The sequence below is a fragment of the Eucyclogobius newberryi genome, unplaced genomic scaffold (assembly GCF_026437365.1).
Source record: "Eucyclogobius newberryi isolate DKJ021-1_F unplaced genomic scaffold, fEucNew1.0.hap1 SCAF_9, whole genome shotgun sequence".
In the NCBI taxonomy this organism is placed as follows: Eukaryota; Metazoa; Chordata; class Actinopteri; order Gobiiformes; family Gobiidae; genus Eucyclogobius; species Eucyclogobius newberryi.
The window spans coordinates 34,211,480-34,233,171 of record NW_027316532.1 but is presented as its reverse complement, the minus strand read 5'-3'; the positions used below and the strand labels follow the sequence as shown (position 1 = coordinate 34,233,171).

The window sequence follows — 21,692 nt, the reverse complement described above, 5'->3', positions numbered from 1 at the left end:
TATTTGGTTGTTTGTAGAGGATATTATGTTACTCAAATAATTTCAGTCTTTTTGATTTGCTATTTGCAACCATTACATTTTCAATCCCTGATTTATCTTTAATTATCTTACCTCAAGAGATTGGGAAGGATAGGAATACAGAAGACTGGACAATGACTTAAGTTCAAATGAAAGATGTAACTTTGCTGATGGAGGGTGTGTCACCTGCTTGCCTTCATGGAGATGTTATTGCTTTGCCTATAATGCTCAACAATATGGCACATGTAATTGAACAAATGCAATATAGATGAGAAACTGGGAAATATTCCAGGCGATGTAAACTTGAAACTTTAAAGCTTCAAGTTTGTATCGGCCCAGCTAAGTGTCCTCTGTTCGAAGTAATGCCTTTTTGATTTGCCGTAGCTTTTAAGCAGTATTGATGTGTCCAGGAGAAGGCCATGCTCAAGTCAAACTCATCTGCAGTTTTCCAGGGCACCATTGTTCGGCCGGCCGGGGAGAGGTCACCACCACAGAGGAGAATAAATGTGCAGTGATTGACTAGTCTCTGTTGGAGAAATGAGTTCTCCATTCATTCACGGGCTTCCAGAGGTGAAACGTCCTTCAGCAAAGTAAACACAATCTGACAGGACTCGGCGGCAAACCCAAAGACACAGCGTGGAACGGGCCGTGAGGAACAAGCTTCTCCCCACTGCACCCCCCAACCCACTGTCCCGCCTCAATCCAGGCTTAGGCAAAGACAGGGGTAGAGTACAAGATCAGCGAGACAAATATAACTCAATAGGGTTGGATCTAAAAGGAGTACGATAGCCATCAGAACAATGCAAGGCCACTTTGTGTGATTACCCACCAGGCAAACATTCTGTCCAAACACACGCACAAAAATGGGGGGGGGGAAAGGTCAAGGCCGAGAAATAACAAAGAAATACATTCAGGAAAGCAGTAAACAGAAGTGTAACAGTAAATCCCAAGAGATAATATAAGGGGAAATGTGTTTCAATAAAATAAATATTACAATAAACAGGGAAACTTCACATTTTTGTAATAGCATGACAAATCTGAAATACTGCTACTGCTACAACATTTAATCATCATTATTAAACACACAATTATATGAATGGACGACAAAGTATTTCAGAGGAGTTTTTGTTATTGCCCCAAACTATATCTGTAAAATGATCCGTGTCTTGGATCCCACCCGACATCATCATCTGTTTCAACTTCTTGTTTATGCAACATTAGGAGGACATTTACCCATTTCAAAAATATTATATTCTGTTTTGAATTGCTACAACAACTGTGTTTTTCATCGTTCTGAAATCCAAGTGCCTCCAGGTTTGAATGCAGATCCACATATGTTTAAGCGTTGTGTGTGTCTACTGTCCTGGGTCCTGTTAAATCCTCCCTTGTGAAAGGCAAACAGAATCCCGGCGCTCATCAGAGAGACAGCTTAGCCCTCCTCCTGGTTTGTTTAAATTGCAGTAATCTGGCACACAGATCACATGTGCAGCTAATTGATGGATTTGCCCGAGGATCTGAGAGCTGTTGATCTCCTCTGTGTTTATTTTCAGAAGGCAGATGCTGTAACCCTTGCCTTGCTGAAGAAGCAGGTGGTTCCTAAGGCAAAAGCACAATGTCATGAGCTGTGACACGGCCATCAAAGGGTATGCCGCCAACTATGTATAATTAGAAAAAGAGATGCCGGGGTTAATGTTGTTTATAAGTATTGATAATATACATAATTCAAACTGCAGTGTTTTCCGGTGTTTGTTTTAACATGCTCCACAATAACGTTCTATCTGTAAGTATGAACTGCTACTGGTTTCTAACAGTTTTTGCAGGTAAAATCTATGATAAAGCAAGATGCATGTAACAGCACTCAACAGGGGGCAGAAGAGAAAAGCCAAAAGCACTTGCGAGAAACAGTCCAGTAAACATTCTCGCACATGTGGGGTCTTTTTACATGTCATTGTAATAAAATGAAGGAGCATCGCATGGGTGTTTCGGACTGGGCTGTGTTGTGGTTGAGGCAAGCAATGATCTATTTTTTCCCATTACCCCTCTGCATACGTGTGGTTCATTTACATTCATGGTTATCCAGATAATGAAGCTTTCAATCCGGGGGATCCTGTGGTGAGAACAATGAACCCAATTACCTCCTGCCGCCTGTGAGATGGGATGGCAGACTCCGAGACAGATGGGAGAGGCTGCACTCGGCCCGCAATCCAATCACATTCATCTCGCCTGCTTCCCGTTCTCTGTTCATGTGTTCTGCAGCAACTTATCAACAGGCACAGGCCAAACAGCCCGGCATCATTACATCACACACCTATGATTGTGCAAACACACACTCATACAGTGCCAGGTCCCTGAGGTCCACTCGACCCCCTACCATCGACTCCCAGTTTCCCACCTCCCTCTGCCTCTAACACCATAGCTCTCGTTGATCGGAGGAGCTCACATACTTCATGTGCTAAAGGAGAAGGATGTGCTCTGTACACTGAACTTCAATCATGGTCTACTTATCGGGTACCAGTGTCCCGCAACACTCCAATCAATTAGAGAAAGATCGGCTGCGTTTTTCTACGGCCCTGGAGCTTTAAAGAACTTATCAAATGTGTAATCAGCTTGCCATTCTTAATTAAATAAATAACACATTTATTAAAAGCATGTTTGACATTGAATCTGTAAATATAAGTTTGATAAGTTGACATTCAACTCAAACCAAGGCTATGTGTGCTTGGACCTAGACACTGCTTGGGGGAATGAATTCCACTATGAGATAATTAGCCAGTGATTGCATGAGAGCTGATACCAGCTCTGCATAATACTCCAATATTTTCAGCATGTTTCATGCAAAAGATAGCTTATCTTACATTCAGACCCCTAATTTTATAGTAATTAATCAATAGTAATTGACTTAGTGGTCAGTGTGGTTCTTGAAGTTTTTCAACACTATTGCTGCTATCAGTCAAACTATTATAGGCCAGTGTAATTTGTTAGTGGAATCTGCATGTTAATGCTCATAGCACTCCCCAGTGTGACATATTGGTGTTTTATGTTAATGAATGTCAGGAGAAGAGCTCAGGGTGGACAGCGCACACACACCTGTCCACAGCGCACACTCACACAGCAGCCATGGGATGCATTATTGATAAGCTACTAATTACGCTTGTTGCGATTTCAGCTAACCTTTCCTGGGAACATCCTGTATCATTACAAGCTGCATTTACTTGAAATTGCAAAGGTAATCTACACAGCACCACCCTGTTTCCTATTTTACCTCCAGCGTCTCCACCATCATGGTCACTGTTGTCGGTGCCGCCAGTATAAACCTGTGTCACGTCACGTGTTTCCATAATGTTAGTGAGGCCTTCATGGTCTGAGGGAACATGGTGCTGAGCCTCACAGTGAGAACCCATTCAGACAAAGGTTATGACGACCACATACGGCTGTTCACGGTTGTGTGTGCTACAAACTGCCTCATCATCACACTACTCCACCATGATCTTATAATGAGCAAACAGACTCTAACCATCAACAATTGACTTCTTGATAGGGTTCACATACACAGCACAGGTCACAAACAATTCTACTGGAAAATATATGTATATTATATATGTATACATCTCAACAATTCCTCAAGCTTGGAACACAAGAAATGCAACAACCTGCCTGAATAGAACAAGGACAGCAGTTTGCATGTGGCTGGGATTTACCAGGTGAGATGGTGCAGGCAGGGGCGACACCTGCTGAAGGATTAATGGTCTCGGGGGAAACCAAGGTAAGCCCGCTGCTCCGGGTTGACATCTCTGTACTTGTGAGAGCACAGAAATTAGCCAGCCAATGCAGTGAATAATGGCCTGAGCGCTTCCATCAGTCCCATTTAACAATGCATGCAGAGGAAAATGCAACCACAGAGAATAAAGTAAATGTTGTCTCCTGGGCATGTGCACGCGGCATGGAACAGTTTATCACATCAGCGCGGGAGTGTGAATGCAGCAGAAACATTGCACGAGCATCCGGACATATATAAAGCATTTTCACTTTTACTTCTGCATGTTGAAATGAGGTCTTAGACTCTCATAAAGAAGCCAGTGTTTATGGTGTGCACCAAAACAATCAAGATATCACAAAATATTCTATGAAAACAAAAATAAGTTTGAATTTTTGTTGTTGTTTTGTTTCTTCAAAGATATATCTGATCTCAAAGCTCATGTAGTTCAAATTACTACTTTATATACTGAATATGATGATTATTATTATTACTTTGTTTGATAGTCTCTGTGGTAAAGATGTAACATAGTTTTATATGGCAGTTTGAAAAGTCTATTGTCATACGCATAATTCCAACAAAAATATAATTTAAAAGCACACTTTTTGTTGTTGTTGAGAATTTAAATAATAATTTAACAAAACAAAGGTTTTATAAGGTATTATTATTAACTAGTAGAGAGTAATTAATATGGATTTTGAGCCCTATTTACAACATGGTTGCTATGAGTAACATTTGTCGAATTATCTATGTCACATCTGCTGCTCATGTAGTCCCACCACGAAGTAACATTATACATATCACCAAAATGGTCAAATTGGGGGAATAGACGCATATTTCTTTTGGAAGAATCTTAAATACAATCATGAAAACAATGTTTTTGTGAAACATGTCTTAAGCACTTTGAAGTATCTATTGACCAGAATTGGGTTGACTGCACTGCAAATGACATTCCTTGTGCAATAAATCTCGTTCTGTCCATGCTCTTTTTAGTCTTTTTTATATTATCTTCCACAACATACAGTATAAATTCCCCTTCCAAACTTTCTTCCTTCCAACTTTCTTGGCTCTCACCACATGGGGCTGATCCTTTGTTAGCCCTAGTGATAGGCACGGTGGCTAAGAATACTGAGTTCTTCTTGTCAGGACGGTGGGATGGACGGTTGCGAGGCGGTGGTGGTGGTACCTGCATAGCACTCTTCCTGCTGTCTCAGACTTTGGCCTATCCAGTGCTATCCTGGCTCCCACTAATGACCACACAGGCTCCCCAGGGACAACAGCTGCTGCCATCCCCCGCTCCTCTGAAGGCTTTGAAGGGGACATGGCAGCTCGGGCGCGGGCTGGCTGAGCTCCTGCCTATAGCGGAGGAGCAGCGACGCGGGGACAGGACAGACAAGCGTGTGGTGCCAGCAGGGTGGCTAAGCCTGCTAAAACTCCAGCCAGCCAATTTACTTCCTCCCCATGCCCAAACTGGCTGTGTAATGGAGGAACAGGGGACCGCATGCTGCTAGGTCTTCTCTGCTTTTACAGGTAAACAGTAAAGACGGTTTTCGCAGGGCATTTTTCAGTATGCTTTGACTGAACTAAAAAGGGTCAAAGGCAAAATATGGTTCTTTACAACTCAATTTGATCGATTAAGCCAATGTTTTTTTTTTTTTTTTTTTTTTTTTCAGAATGGATCAGCTTCATGCGGAGCAATATGACAAAATAATTACTTTCATTTTTTCACTCATATTAATAGATCATGATTTTGAATTATAATTTATTGTCTTATTAAAAACAAATACATATCAACATGATCGTTCATACAAAAATAGTCAACATTCTTCATCCAAAGCCTGAACTCAGCTGTATCCCAGATGCTTTTTTTGGCAGAAGATTGTTTATAGACCTCTCAATTAAAAAACCTTGATTCAAATTTGATTAATTGAACAGCCCTTGCTTCATGACTAAGTGAGTAATGGTAAGACAGAATTCACAACTGCCAAGCATATGGAAGCAAAAGTTTTAGTTTCTTAGAATTGTAGTAAACTGTAATCACCCAAAACGTAATAGAGCGGGAAGATATTGTATCATACAGGCCATTTATTTATTAAAATTGTATTGTACCGTTGTATTTTTACAGCCACATACAAAAATGTGCTCCTTCTATTGGTGAATGACGATTTATCACTGAATTTCTTACACAACAAAACATCGCTACAGGCAACAAGGCTGTCTGGCAGTATAAAGTTTCATGCAAGGTTTGATATTACATATTTCTATTTAGAGGTGGAACATTGTTTATACAGTACATGTAACCACATTCAATATAACCAGGATTGGCATTAGTCAAATCAAATAGTCCAGCTTTAAGCTCCTGTCTGTGAGTGTGTCCTGCACTCACACGGCCCCTGGACAAGCTTACCCTTTTGACTATTTGCAAAGAGAGAAAGTGCCATATGAAAAAAGAAGTGAGTTGGCCGTGCTGGAGGGGGGTGGACGCTCTTCCTAATCATTCAGTCCACGTTCCCACTGTTCAGATAAGCAGCACAGTGCCTCCAGTGAGCCTCCCCGCTCCTGTCCGTGGCATACATATACTTTAACGTGGCTAATTTGTGCGAGTCTTGCCGCGCTTGCACACTATTTAGAGATACACTTCAGATTTCACTAGAGAGCCACTGAACCGTGCGTTGGGATAGAGGTCAGAATAAATAGAGCCGTTGCAACCCAGGAGGAATGCATTTTAAATATATTTTTGTTTCAACATCCATTGTTTAGCGCCAAACTGTTGAAGCAGAAATCAAGACCAATGCTGATCTACTATATTGAGGCGGGCACATGGTAAACACGGCTAATTGGGAATAATTCGCTTGGGCTAAATAATCAACAAGAAAGCACATTTAATTAAGTCCTTTTTATGCTGTAACTGTGGTTAAAACATCAATATGTTTCTTATCTTTGCTTAAATTAATGTAGGATTAATTTATCCCTACTCAGTGCGTATTCATAATCCGTCCAACCCTGAAATATCTTATGTTCGCGTGCAAATTTGTCCAGCTCACTTTGATACTGCATTGTTTGCATAGTTTACAGGGCATATGGCGACTTCTGTGAACACTTGTATTTCACATGCATAATGCTGATAAGAAACTACACTGGATCAAAGTGTTATTATGGTGTTACATTGTTTATTATGCCTTAATTTGAGAAAACCATGACTTAAATATATGGGCTTCTGTTATAAGTCTTTTGAAAGTACAAAAATATCCACAGAAAGTTGCAGTTCTTTGTGCACAAAACACACTGACGGGAAATTAAGAGAAATGTGCTCAAATTGAAAGCCCACACTTGACAAAAGCTGGCTGAAACTATATATTAGGACTGCACTAAATTGAATAAGAGAAGAATAAGGCGCTGGTGGCTGAGAAAATTTTGTTAGATGAGAAAATGCAGTTTCATGTGACAGCTTCTGGACTGTTCTTTTTCCTCTGTGTTTACAAAACAATTTGTGAGAGTGTGCTGAACCAACTTCCCTCTAACAATGTGTTATCAGACAGAGAAAAACAAGAGAGAATCAATAGGACTGTGGTCATGTATAATTTGCAGGGCCAGCACCTGGCTGTCAACAAATAAAGATTTTTTTCCCTTGCAAGTTGGATTCACGGATATTGGACAATTTTGTTGGTAGGTGGCTATTTTCACCAAATCCTGTTGGTGGGTCAGCTGAAATGATTGAATCTGTGTAAGCTCAGTGGGCGCACACAGCGCTGTCCCTACGCACGGACCCCGGCTCTCTATGTTAATACACAAACTGCATCTGGTCCAGCGAAACATCAAGGCTACACTGGCAGCAGAATCCATCTTTTTAATTGCACTGAGTTGAGTGTGGAAATGTAGCCGTGTGTTTGAATCTGCGTGTCAGGACGGTTGGCAGGCTACGGGGCTGTATTGGCCACTCTAAGACCTCTTTTCCCTGAACCAGCTGGGACCCTCCTGTCTGCCTCCAAACAAGCTCTGCCCCACTCACAAACCCACACACTTAGTACAAGCACACACACACGCACACACACACACACACACACACACACACGCACACACGCACACACACGCACACACACGCACGCACGCGCACACACACACACACACACACACACACGCACAAACACGCACACACACACACGCACACACGCACACACACGCACGCACGCGCACACACACACACACACACACACGCGCACAAACACGCACGCACGCGCGCACACACACACACACACGCACACACGCACACACACGCACGCACGCGCACACACACACACACACACGCACAAACACGCACGCACGCGCACACACACACACACAAACACACACACGCACGCGCACCCACACACACACACGCACAAACACGCACGCACGCACGCACGCACACACACACACACACATAGCACACACACACGCACGCACACACACACACACAAACACGCACGCACACACACACATAGCACACACACACGCACGCACACACACACACACGCACGCACACACACACATAGCACACACACACATTGCACACACACACGCACGCACACACACACACACACACACACACGCACAAACACGCACGCACGCACAAACACGCACGCACGCACACACACACACACACACACACACACACACACGCACGCACACACACACACACGCACACGCACGCACACACACACATAGCACACACACACGCACGCACACACACACACACACACGCACACGCACGCACACACACACACACACACACACACACACACGCACACACACACACACATAGCACACACACACACACACACACAGCACAGTCAGACACCTGCTTGTGCTCCTCCACATCACCTCATCATGTTTCCACATTTAACAAGCCAAGACAAACACAAGGTTTCCACTTAAGCCTTGTACAAGACAACTTTGTAGATAAAATATAATGAAGATAACGTGTTTACATTGGAACAAATCAATGTAATTATCCAGGTCCGGCAACTCAATTACTATATACAGATCTTCCTTAGATAATATTTTATGCTTGCAAGTGGGTACAACTGGAGCTGGCTGATATGACAGCGGCCACAACTAATCAATTAAGTCTTTGACTAACTAGATTTGTAATGTAAAAAAGCCTGAATTAAACCTGTATCCTCTCTTATCTGCTTCATAATAATTAACAGACAAGACAGTATACACATTGATCGTGGATGTCAATGTTCTTATATTTTTTTAATTTTCCATTCAAATTGATGCAATGAGACAAGATCTTTATAGTAAATTACCTGATGTGAGATTTGTTTGCAACGCTATCCCAGTTTTCTTTGCTGGAAAACTTTTCTGCACTCAAATGTTCTTATACTTTTTGCTGCAGATTTTTTTGCTTTAATTTTCACTTCAAGTTGACATTTGAGTATTTTAATAAAGCTTTTTTTAAATTTTTGTACTTGATTTTGATAGTTATTGTAGGAACCACTGTCTGAATATATGGTCATTTGAGCTGATCCAAACAAAAATCCAAAGCGCAAAGAGCAAAGAGCAGAAAGCCTCAGCGTGAGCAGAGTTGCACTTTGAACCCACAGACCCTGTGGTGGAGGTACTGTACTTCCCCAGAGCTACATTTACCCTTTAGACTCAGTCAGAGAGCAGGCCTGAGAGGACCAGGCGGCTGTAGTGTGGAGGGAGCGTGGAGGGAGCGTGGAGCGTGGGGCATCAAGGGAACCAAGGGGAGCGAGACGAGTGAGGAAATGTAGCGTTGAATCCTAATGTCAGATCAGACGGTAGCGAAGATCTCTCCTGCCAGCGGCCTAAGAACAAGTATGTTCCTAGCCTGTATCAAGGCTAAAATATTGTGATCTTTGATTATTCCCTTTTTCACCTTTCATTAATGTCACAGTGGTGAAGGCAGAGGCAGGCTGACACACACACGCGCGGGAGAAGAAAGCCTTTCACACACGTGGAGCAGAGATAGCAGCGTTTTGACAGTAGCCTTTGTTTCCTGTGTGCTGGCGCTGGATGTTACTTGTGCAGCTGTAGGTCACATTCATTTCAAACTGAGACGCAGGGCTCTGTAGTCCAGAGCAGCTTTGATGTGCTGTTTATGGGTGGATGTGATAAGAAAGGAAATTGCTAATTTGCTCTCATAGCAAGCAACAAAAAAAAGAAAGCAGATTAATAAAAGTCAAAATTCCTTGGATGGCATCACTTTTACAAGCATCACTACGCATCATTTGAGCCACCAAAGCGGCAATCCAATGCAAGACCATTTTAAATCTTTTAGAAAATAAAAATAAAATCACAGGGTCAAATTCTCCAGTGTGTTACTCCGTTTCCAAAACATGATCCATCCAGTTTTAGTCTACAGAATTTTCAGAAACTTCAGGTTGCTGTACAGAATCCAAAAATAGCTAAAAAAAATTGAGACATATCTGAAGAATTAGGAGCATACCAGGACAAAGGTTGACAAGTAGGAGGGACCATGACAAACAAGTGGACTTTGCACTCTTCAACCTCAGTCCTTCCTTGACCCAGAAACAATTCAAATTCAGACCATTGTTGTCCTACAGCATTGGATACCTTCACATAATGCTTCTGCTTTAACATATGCTTGTAATGAATGGCTTTCTGCGCACTACCATTAACATTCTAAGATAAGATAAGATAAGATAAGATAATTCCTTTATTGTCCCACATGGGGAAATTTCATTGGCCTACAATTTCAGATTGTAGGCTTACAAACAGTTTGCAATATAATGTTTTGTAAAACATTAAACAGAGAATATTATGTCAATTGTATTATGCATATATGCAATAGTGTGTTTTGATTTTGACATTAAGTGACCAGCTTGGATCCAGTTGGCCATATTAGGCGTATGGCACTCCAGTAGGGCAGCTGTTGTGGGCTTTATACCTAACCCTAAAGCGTAGTGTTGCTGTGGTTCTCCTCCCTTGCTCCCTGATAACATTATTGCCAGGCAGATGTCCCAGAACAAGTCTGGAGATCTCCTTAATATTAAACTTGTGGAGTGGCCTTGGTTTTTACTTTAGTCCCCTGTCGATTTTCTTGACTTTCTCCTGTGGCTTTTAAGAGCAAAACAATATTGACCAACAATATCTTCCACATCAACAACAGCCGCGCCATTCTCTTCCCTAATGGTAGGAAAATCAATAGGTAACGAATGGGCTTATTTATATTTCAGGCAATGATGTGCTATCTTGTGGCTTTTGTGACAAGATTATTGCTGTGGGGGTGATGCTGGGAGTGTGCGTCATATAACAAAGGGAAAGATGTGTGTAGGTTGTATTCTGCAGTTTGTCTTTGTACACACTCTGCTGCACCTCAGCTATTAGCCACAGAAGCCAATCAGTCAATGCAAAGACAGCTCACCACCTCAGATCCTCCTCAATAACTCGCCTCCACTATCAAAGTGTGCTTTGAAGTCAAAATTGGCTCAAGTGTCAGGTCAGAGTTCTCTCTGCTAAAGGTACAGTCATTTGAAGACTCATTCTCTATTCCTCACAGAAGGACAGGTCTCCTTTGTATTATTTAACATGATACTCATCTGGATGTACTGGTTTATCTGATATATAGAGCCATTAATAGTACAGAGGGCTGTAACATGGATTAAAGGCAAACAAAGGCAAACAAAACAGGACCTTATAGCTACGACTATCAATGCAATACCTAAAAAATCTTGCAAAAATTGGCAGAAAAGAACATGAAGATCGGCAGAGCCACAGAGTCCTCCACATCAATGCTGAGTACAAGTGCAGCTTAATATGATGGGGCTCATTCAGGAATACACACATGAATAATAATAATATTAAAAGCTCCGTCTTCATGCAGCGTAGCAAAGGCTAGCCTAATCATTGGTGACTGCTGCGGTTTTACAACCTGAGAATGACTGTGCTTCTCTCTCCATTACCTCTGCACTCGTCTGACTGGCAGATGGGTGAGGGAGGCTGGATGGAGAGACGGGGCTGCTGGGTAATCATGAGACTGTGTGTCACGGTGCGTGCGCGATCACGGACCTATTTGTCGTTTGAGGAGGTGACACGGAAAAGGCAGGGGAGACGTGGCTGGGCCTCATTTAAAAGCCCCCTTTACACTGCCCACTCAAGCAACCCTGGCATTCCCTAATGGAGCATCACAGCTATGTCATGCCATGCTATGCCCTGCCATTCCTGGTCTCCAGAGCTGTCACTGCAGTACAAGTACACAAGTGAAACGACAGTAATAAAAGGGGGGAAGTTGCCTTTTGGGATTTTGAGCATCCACGGGTTTTCCTAACTATCATTAATGAAGAAAATACACAGAGTGAGGTATAATATGTAGCACCAGGTTATCTGTGTTTGTATTTGCAACAAAGTGGAAAAAATACATAAAATAAATATAGTTATTTTGAAATGGCATGCAACAATATTTATTTTAGTCAAACTAATGAATGTGTCATTATTCGTCAGTCCAAGTAAACCTTCCACACATAGAATAACAATAGGATGTTCTTGAATTAGATACAGGCCAGTGTCTTCTCAGAGAAATGGTTCAGGGAAGATTTGACTGAACAGCAAAGACTGACAGTGAGAGAGACAAAGAGCGATACAAGAGGCTAATAGAGTTAATGTTGAGATAAAGTGATTGAGGAAATAGCAATAGCGTACTGCCTTGGCTACTGAAGTCAAGCCACACTAAACAGAGTTGGAGCTGTTAAGGTGTCTATAAATACATTTTATTTGTTCTATTTGTGGTTTTTCACACTTTCCCACACACATCTGAGCCAAAGATTTTTTTTAAGTGAGTCATGCAACATGTTAAAATAGAAGTTATAGTCTGAGTTTCTGTGCTTCTGATCAAAATCGTTCTGTGCCTGTATCTTGGAGTGATAAAAGCTCCTTTCTTTGTCCAAACCTTTGTCACCTTTAAAGCTTTTCATTGTATAGTATGTATATATTTCTGTCCTCTGTTCTTTTTCTTGTATTTAGTTACACTACTTTAGTGACATAATTACAAGCATACTGATGCTAATCTATAATCACATGACATGCATATTTAACCAGACACTATGTAACATCTGATGGGGGGTCCGTTACCTGCTTGTCTCCATGGAAATGATATTGCTTTGTCTGGAATGTTCACAGTATGGCATTTAACTTATCAAAAAAATTTCACATTCACAGGATTTTATCAATTACAGTTATTGCAACAACAACAAAAACTGGAAAAACATGTATTCTTACAGCGCTCGTGACTTGACCCTGGTGGTGTCACCTGCTTTTCTCCATTGCGATATACAAGTTAAACCATACTGTGGAGTGTTCCATGCAAAGCAATAACATCTCCATGGAGACAAGCAGGTGACACACCTCCAACAGAAAAGTTAGACAGTGCACCTTTAAGAATCCTGTGATGTCATATTTTTAACAACACAGATAACTGAATGACGACCTGAATGAAACCAAATATAAAAACGTAATGTGTAGTATATATTCCTCACTATCTTGAATCCCGCATCTGTCAGAAGACCTGCTCTGTTTCTGGAGTACGGTCTGCAATTCTGACCTCTGTGGAGTGGGGGCTGCCTGATGAGCCTGCCTCATTATGAAGTGGTGTCATTAAGTAGCAAGAAGGAGCAAACGGGTGATTGCGGTGATTTGGCAGAGGCTCTGCACAGACCGCATCGACCAATCAGAACACTCTGCTTGCCTCCTCCAGCTCTACTGCAATCACAGAGCGCCCGGTCCACAGAGACACAGGCGTTTACACACCCACATACCATTAAGGCCTGGTCACAGCTATTATCACCTTTCACCTCTGGTATCAAGCAGAAAAATGATCAAGGGTCATATATTTATAGATTGGGTAATAGTGTATTGATCGGAAAGTATGTATTTTTCATGGGTATGAAACACCTAATTATTTAATAGCATTTGTTATTGTGAATTGTAAAAGCTGCTCAATTGGCTGTTGGAATAATGGCTTTTCTATTTTAGTGCTGGGTAATAAATATTGACAATGTTGACTGAAATATATAGAATAATTGTATTATATCATATAAATAACTGTATTAAATGAATACATTAAAACTAACCCAGAAAACGTTATTGTCATATAAGGCATTTTTTGTGGCAGAACCTATTTTGTTGTAAGTACAAGCGTCCTAAACAACTATAGGTCAACCCTGGACAATGATCAGTCAATCGCAGTTGGAAAATTGCTCTTCTGTGGAGAGAAAAAAAAAACAGAGCAGTGGACCTTTCAGTACAAAAAGCGCTCTTATAATGCAACCAAAGCCATAATGCATAAAAGCTAAAGAACCACAACATCAGAAGCACAAAGCAAATTCAAATAAATGATTAAGTGAGACGAATGGAGCACTAAATTGATCCTCAGTCAGTCCTTCCTACAGATACGCAACAAGAGCGGCCGGCCCAGCGGACACACAGGAGCCGTCTCTTCCCCGTCTCTGTGGCTCTCTGTGGAAGACAAGTTTGTTTCTCAAGGTGATTGTTGCAGTGATAAGGGAGAGGCTGTTATTAAGGGTGACAGCAGAGGGGCTGAGAGGCAGTGGCTGACTGGATAACCTTGTCCCCATCCCCGCCTGGCTTCCTTCTGGATGAGCACATCTCGCTGCCCCACCACCTCCTCCACCACTGGCCTGCTGCGGATGCCTGCTCAAACTTACACAATCTGCTAGCTGGAATTACCTCCACGGCCCCAGGAAAAACTAAACATGATTTCTGACCTTTCCTTTCGGTGTTCAACAGTAACCTTTACTGATCCGCCCACAATACCAGACCCTTGCGACGAACAGCGGATGAAGCAGAAAGAAGGTTGTGGCTGTTTTTTTTTGGTGTTTTTTAAAAAAACTTTTGTTAGGGAAATAATACATGTTGACATAGTAATATATAATATATAATATATAATAACACACACATACAATATATTATATAATGTAGTATTTGTATTTATCCAAAGCATAGAATATGAGAAGTTGCCAAATCAACGAGCCAATCTTTGCAGACTGCCTATTACATGGGTAATTTCAAAAGAAAACTTAAAAGAGTCAACAATCTGCACTTCCAGCTATGTGGACAACTCAGGTGGAAAAAGAAGCCAAATATAAATGTTCAGTAAGGAATTTCAATTGCATTGCAGCGAGCGGGGTATTACAACAGTATGCCTGCCTGATCTCGTCGGATCCCAGTAGCTAAGCAAGGCCAGGCCTGATTAGCACTTGGATGGGAGACGCTGGGAAAACCAAGTGCTACAGGAGGTTTGTGGTGAATGATTGGTGGTGGTCGGAGCCTTGCTTCTGGTAGTCACTCCAGAGCAATAGAAGCTTACCAACACCACGTGTGTGAATGAATAATGCACTGAAAGGAATTTATTTGTATTATTTATCATTATTATTATGATCATAGTTGTTGTTGTTGTTGTTGTTGGTATCTTTCAATTACAGCTAAACCCTTGCCTCATCACTCCACCGCTTCACTGCAATCAGCAGCTCAGGCATTATCATTAGTGGTTTGTTAGATAAGGCTAATTGATCTGCACCTAGACTACCTCAACTGTTGTGATAGTTCTTCTTCCACTGACTTTGCATAACTCCTCCAGTCTCAGCAACAATTGGACCCTCAGGAGCTCATCTCATCCCTATAGAAACCATTTCATCATCTCACTCCTCTTCGACTGTTTTGTCTCCCTGCATACCTGTCTGTCTTTCACAATCCGCTGGGCTTCAAAATAAACTGTGGTGCGCTGATGTGAGGGTAAGTTTAGGAGCTTACGGGCACAGTGACCTCCAGATCCCAGCCCAGGTTGTTGGAGTTAGCAGACTGCACTCTATACCGCTGTGTACGAGTATTGTTTGTGTAAGTGCACCAGAGGGGATTTGGGCTCTGAATGTGCGACCTGCGGCTAGTCTTACTGTTGGATTAGCTCTCCCTGATCCCCCCGCAACCTGTGAACATGCTCCCTTACTATTTCAAGATCTCTCCATTTGTGCTCAGCCAAGCACATTGCGACAGTAATCTATAGTTTTCTTCTCTCTAAAGAGAAGATACACTGTTCAGCTTTTTGCCGTGCCCCTGCTGCCCCCTCCCTTGAGTTGGTTCATCCATGTTTTCCCAGTTTGTTTTGCACCGGCTCTCTCTCTCCCACTTACACTTTCTACGAACAAATTCACTGCTTTCACCTCTCTCCTCTCTGCAGCCGTCCTTCCTAGCTCTAATATGCCCCTTCTCCTCTCTGAAGGGGATCAGTGGAGCTTAGAGGCCTTCCTGCTTGCTTCATTATGGGGTTGCACTGACATAGGCAGCTTGTCTCTTTTGCAGGAAAAGAAGAAGAGCACCACGGTTTAAAACATGCACCACTATATTGTTTTTTACGCCAGATAAATTCATCATCAAAACGTGTGTCCAACATTAGTTGAGCATTTATTCAGATTTTCTTTCACCCATATTTCCATTCAATGATTTCGCTCTCAATTCATCCAGTCTCTCTCTGATCTGTCACATCTCAGTGAACCAGAGCAAACCGTTGTCCTTCAGGTGCAGTAAACACACAAACACAGTGCTCTACTGCTGCTTGAAGGCCAGCTCCTGGAGAACTGTGTAAGGACATGTAGAGTGAGCTCACACATGTTCTTGTTATCATGAACATCCACGTCCCACCGGGCGCTCTCTTACGTTTGCATGAGACACAGGCAGCAAGAATGTATGTTTGCCTGTTTGTCCTCTATGTGTGGGTGGACGTGGACGTGTGGGCGGCAGGCCTGCCTCCATAATGCCAGAGCCTGTTTCTAATCCCAGCCTCCTCAGTGGGCTGTAGCTCTCACTGTGCCAGGCTGCATCACCAGCAGAGCCCAGCTGACAGCAAGCCTGCTCTCCTCTCAGCAACACCTCGACAATGGCTAAGCTAAGAAAGAGCATGAAGAGAGAGAATGTGCTACATTTAAACAGAAAAACAGAATGCTACATGTGACATTGCTTTAAAAATGAAAGAAAAGAGAGGAGCTGGTATTTTTTTAAGCTAAGGAGGATAGGGCTGCTTAAGGAGTGGTTAAAGCTGATTTATCTTGTGTAAGGACATCAAACCCTCAGTGCCAGTCTTCAGAGTGGTGACTCGTGAGTGATGGAAAATCAATCTATTTCAAATCAGAGATATGTGAAGAGAAAACGAGAGGGATAGGTCCCTACTGGCGTTTGCCTGCACCTTTTTAAATGTCTCCAAACAGGATCTTCTGAGGAGGCCTGCGTCACTGCTGACGGAGACGCTCCTGATGCCGGTGGCTCAATGTGTAACGGCTGTTGTTCTGCTAGATTAGGTAGGTGATTGGCCATTAATATTCATTTCACAGTGTGTCTTTGTTAGGCAGCAGCAGGGGCTGATGGAGTGTTTGGATGGATTCACTCACACAATATTCTCGTTCATTTGTCTCCGAGAGGTGTGGTGCTCTGTACAGTATGGGCTCAGGAGGCTGTGGATTAGAGGGGCTCGTCCTGGTCCAGGCCCGGTCTGTGTGCTCTTATTACAGCTGAGACTCTGGAGCAAAGGTCCAGACAGTGCAACAGGTCCGTCCCTGGTGGACATGAACCTGGCGCAGGTGGTCTCCGCTGTCCCCTCATAATGAGATTAAGGCACTAATTAGTGTGACTGTTTGCCATTTGTGCGCACTGAAGAAGATGTGGCCCCTGACGATCGGCCCCTCAGAACAGGGCAGATCTGCTCTCTCCCTCGTGGAGGAGCCCTGATGATAATTAATATCCATTTAATTCATGGAAACCAGGGAGGTGTCATGACAAAATGATTATTCTATGCATATCTTTTACTAACATACATCTACATTTAGCAATAACTTGTAATAACTTGTACACAAATCCAAATATGAAAAAGATGAAATATATAAATACACATAAAAGGGTTGCTGTAAAACCTACGTAGCACTAAAGTGCACTAAAGCTACTGTGTTGGCTGGAGTCTCAGGGGCACTACTTCGACCTGTTCATTTAAAATGATGGGCAACATTCAGGTCGGTTCTATCAGTCATCCGTTCCTCAGAAGGGTCCCCTCGGCTGCTCAATAAGAGGACCTCATACTGACCAAAGCATCCTGGGAGCTCTGAATCTGGCCAGTCACCACCGAGTAAGAGACAGCTGAGTGTCATTGTTAATGTGGACACACAGCACCACAATGGCAAAATCAATGGAGCTATGGGGGACATCAATCTTGACAGCACAAGACCCCTTTTGCTTGTCTCGCCACCTCTTGCTCTCCAGTGCTCCCAAAGAAAACCAATGGAAGAAGAAGAAGAAGAAAAAAGGGTTTCTTTTCCTGAGGTTGCGGGGTGCGTTTGCCAATTGGTCAGCCATCTAATTCACTCAGAGCAGACGGGGTTCTGAGGTAGAGCTTCAGAAGTTTTGCCCAACAGCTGTAGCTGGCACCCTGCTCACACTTTCTCTCCATCTATTCATTCCCAATTCATTAATGGAAGACTGTGGAAATAGTTGATGTAATGTTTTAACACAAAAAAAGTCCTGGCTTTGATACAAAGTGACACACAAGATGCACTCTAAAAAACAACATTGTCTCTGGCAGTGGTTTTGAAGGATCCCTCCTGATGCCATTTGCATATATGCAGATAGGCTGCCAGTAAATGAAAGACTCCAAAAACAGCAGAGATCAAAGACGACAGAATTAAGGCCAAGTAATGAGGATGTTGGCAAGAACCCTGAAAACCTATTGATTGTTTGGCAAGCCAAATGAGCTGCTGCTCCCATTTTTTCTCCCCTCTATACCATTTACTCACATGTTTTAATGCACGCACAGTGAGCAGCGTGGGCAGTAAAAGGACATTTGTAAGACTCCGGCCCTGGTATCAAGACTAATCACTATCTTGTTTACAGCTACATGATAATGTACTTGGCACAGAGAACAGAAAAAAGAGAAATAGGCGGCATGCAGGACAGCCCATCACCGAGCCATAGCTTTCAATAACCCAGGTGCTTGTTCAGACATAATCAATTATAGACAGTACAAGGGCACAACGAGATGAGAGCCCAATGGTGAATGTACAGCATGTTCTAAGTCAAATTTTAGCTAGAGTCATACCACACAAGGTGGCATTCAAAATAATAGTATTTTTCTACAACTCTATCTTGACATATGCAAACAATTTGTGAAAAATAAAAATTGTCTAAGATTTGAGACTTAGACATGAGCAAAAAGTGAAAAGAAGACAACTACCTCCACGGCTCTCGCTGTCGGCAGGTTTCACCTGGATGGGGCGAGTCATCTGGAACAGAAAAGAGCAAAAGAGAGTTAGCATTGCTGAAGCTGTATGGTGCCACTAACCCCATGTGTCGAGACCCTTCTTCTCATACTAATAGCTACCCTGCGATGTTGATCAAAGGCAGCCAAGAAAAAACAAAACCTGGAGCAAAGTTGACATGACATACAGACACATTTCACACTCCAGATTCCCACATCAGAGTTGGGTTAAATTAAACATCTGACTTTAAGGTAATGTAATGATCAAACATTATTTAGTTTCAAAATTTAAGAAGAGGCTTGATATATTTTACTTTTTACTAGTTTACTTTGGCCATTTCTTTAGTCTCTAGTCAATTTTGTTTCATCTATTACATGTTTGGTCATATACTGTGCAGTTGAATAGCAACTGTATTAGTTTTCATAAGGTTTAATAAAAGGAATATCTACTTCTGCTATCTGACCTGCTACTGCTATCTGGCCTAAAAAAGCCAAATTGGTACATATCTAATATTTTTTAAGTAATAATACCCTTGTTATTGTCCATTTTGGCTACTCCAGTCCATCCTCCTCTATCCCACGTGAAATAAGATGCGTGTTTGTTATTTGTTAGGGCAGGCGCACTGAAAGGTTGCCCTGCTACGTGTGTGTGTGTGTGTGTGTGTGTGGCGTGCGTGTGTGTGTGTGTGCGTGTGTGTGTGTGTGTGTGCGCGCGCGTGCGTGTGCGCGCGTGCGTGTGTGTGTAAGAGTGAGCAAGTGGCCTGGCAGTCCTAATAAAAGTGAATCCAGCCACGGGAGGGGTGAGATCAATGTGGGCCTATTGATCCGGGCCCTTGGGCAGAGCAGAGTGTCTGGCTGGGAAGGATTCTCTGGTTAGGAGGCTCACTCTAATCCACTGGACCCTGATAAGAATGGCATTGCCTGGATTAGATGCCTCTGTCATCGCAGTCTTTGTGTCACGCTCTCCACCTTCCTCCAATTTTACCTCCTGCTTTTTTTATTACTGTTGTTCATGCCGCGCGAGTCTTTGTGAAATACACCCAGTTGTGTGTGATGGAAAAACTTTGGAGATAAAGCCTTAATTTGTTTAAAGTTGAGTAATTATTGCCTCTCTTTATCAAACATGCCTATTGAACAAAATGTCTACATATACATAATTGCAGGAAGACCAAACCAGCCTCCCAGCCCTTTTCTGTAACCTATTTGTGGCTATATTGTCATATGCACATCTCTGCTGTGTTGGAAACAGACACCCACTCAATCGCTAAAAACAGTGCATTGATGCTGCTCTTCATTAGATATATAGTATGCATATTTGCTTGCTTTCCTGTATTCGTTTGATTCAGTCTTGGGGACAATTTTTGCAAAGGTCATATTTAAAGATGGGACAGTCCAATAAAAGCATGACATGTTCAAGGAGAAACACCATAATGGGATTTTAAAATGTCTTAATAACATGCTGATATATGGGGAAGACACTTGTGCCCGATTCATTAAGTGCTAAATGTATCCACATTCACCTTGAGGCACTTGGTAACCTTCGCACACAATGATGATTCCATAAATTTAAGAGTCATAAATATAACTATACTCAAAGTCTTTGTAAAAACTAAGGAGGATGTTGCATTTGTGAAGGTTAAGCTTTTGTTTCTTGGTTCCCTGTGATCATCCCGCCCTTCTACAACTACTTTTGCTCTACACGAGCAAAGAAGAACCTATGCTAATGCCAAGCCACAGGGCTCACTGCTCCCTGGCATGTACGGATAGATTACAGAATCAAGTGCGACAGAAGCGCTCATGTGTTCTTCGAGTCGGAAACACCTCGACGAGATGACGAAAACATTAGACAAACTCACAGTTTAGCCCGGCGCCCTGTTAGAGGAAAGAACAGTGATTTCTGAGTTCGCTTTTGACATGGCAAATGGACAAGAGACGCCGTCCTGCCAGTTGATTTCTGTTCAAATGCATGACTGAGAGGGCTAAATCCATCGGCTGATGCTTCTTCTTCTCCATAACGCTATGATCTCAGCCGTCACTGCAGGGTGCCTGTGTGTGGGAGGCAACTCTCTAAAGCTAGTTACTGTTCAGCCTCCAACATGCCAGCTTAATGGTGTGTTTATTTGCCCAAGAGCAATGCATTATGGTCTGTGAACAGTCACTGCTGATGGCTCTCAGTTTAGACCATTTCCCTTCTTGAACACACATTAGGAAAACAGTGCCATTCCAGTGCATATTTTTACTTTAAGACAAATTTGTGTGTGCTGTCGTTGTCAAGGAGACCATTCATTAACTCACAGCTCAGAGGCTCACAGCAGCAACCACCTGACTGCAATGTTGTTGTTTTTCTTTCCCCACGTTAAAAGTATGGTTATAGGTAATTGGACTCTGGTAGGACAGACATCCAGAAGGAAAGACTTTGATAAGATGGGAAGCCTTATAAGACAGGGGTACAGTAAAGGAAACCAAAAGAGCTGCCTGCCACTCTCCGATAAGATTGGCTTTCTGTTGAGTGGCATTACTTGTATACTCTTCATTTCAGAGACGGAACCCAGCAATACGGCAGCAAATAAACAATGTCAATCAAAAAGCTTCGAGCCACAGCAGGGCACAAGCTAGAGTATGCTTTGTGCAGGTCCCAAGTTGGCT

The 21,692-nt window shown here is 42.6% G+C and overlaps 1 protein-coding gene across 9 annotated transcripts in view; it reads right to left on the bottom strand.

The window, feature by feature from the left end:
• The window catches only part of celf5a (cugbp, Elav-like family member 5a), a 208,017-nt gene that overhangs the window by 92,556 nt on the left and 93,769 nt on the right, over positions 1 to 21,692 (bottom strand). For all 9 annotated transcript variants that reach the window (XM_072438136.1, XM_072438139.1, XM_072438138.1 and 6 more), the window contains exon 3: positions 19,023 to 19,071. In XM_072438136.1, coding sequence (XP_072294237.1) covers positions 19,023 to 19,071 — 49 coding nt within the window. The remainder of the gene's footprint in view (positions 1 to 19,022; positions 19,072 to 21,692) is intronic.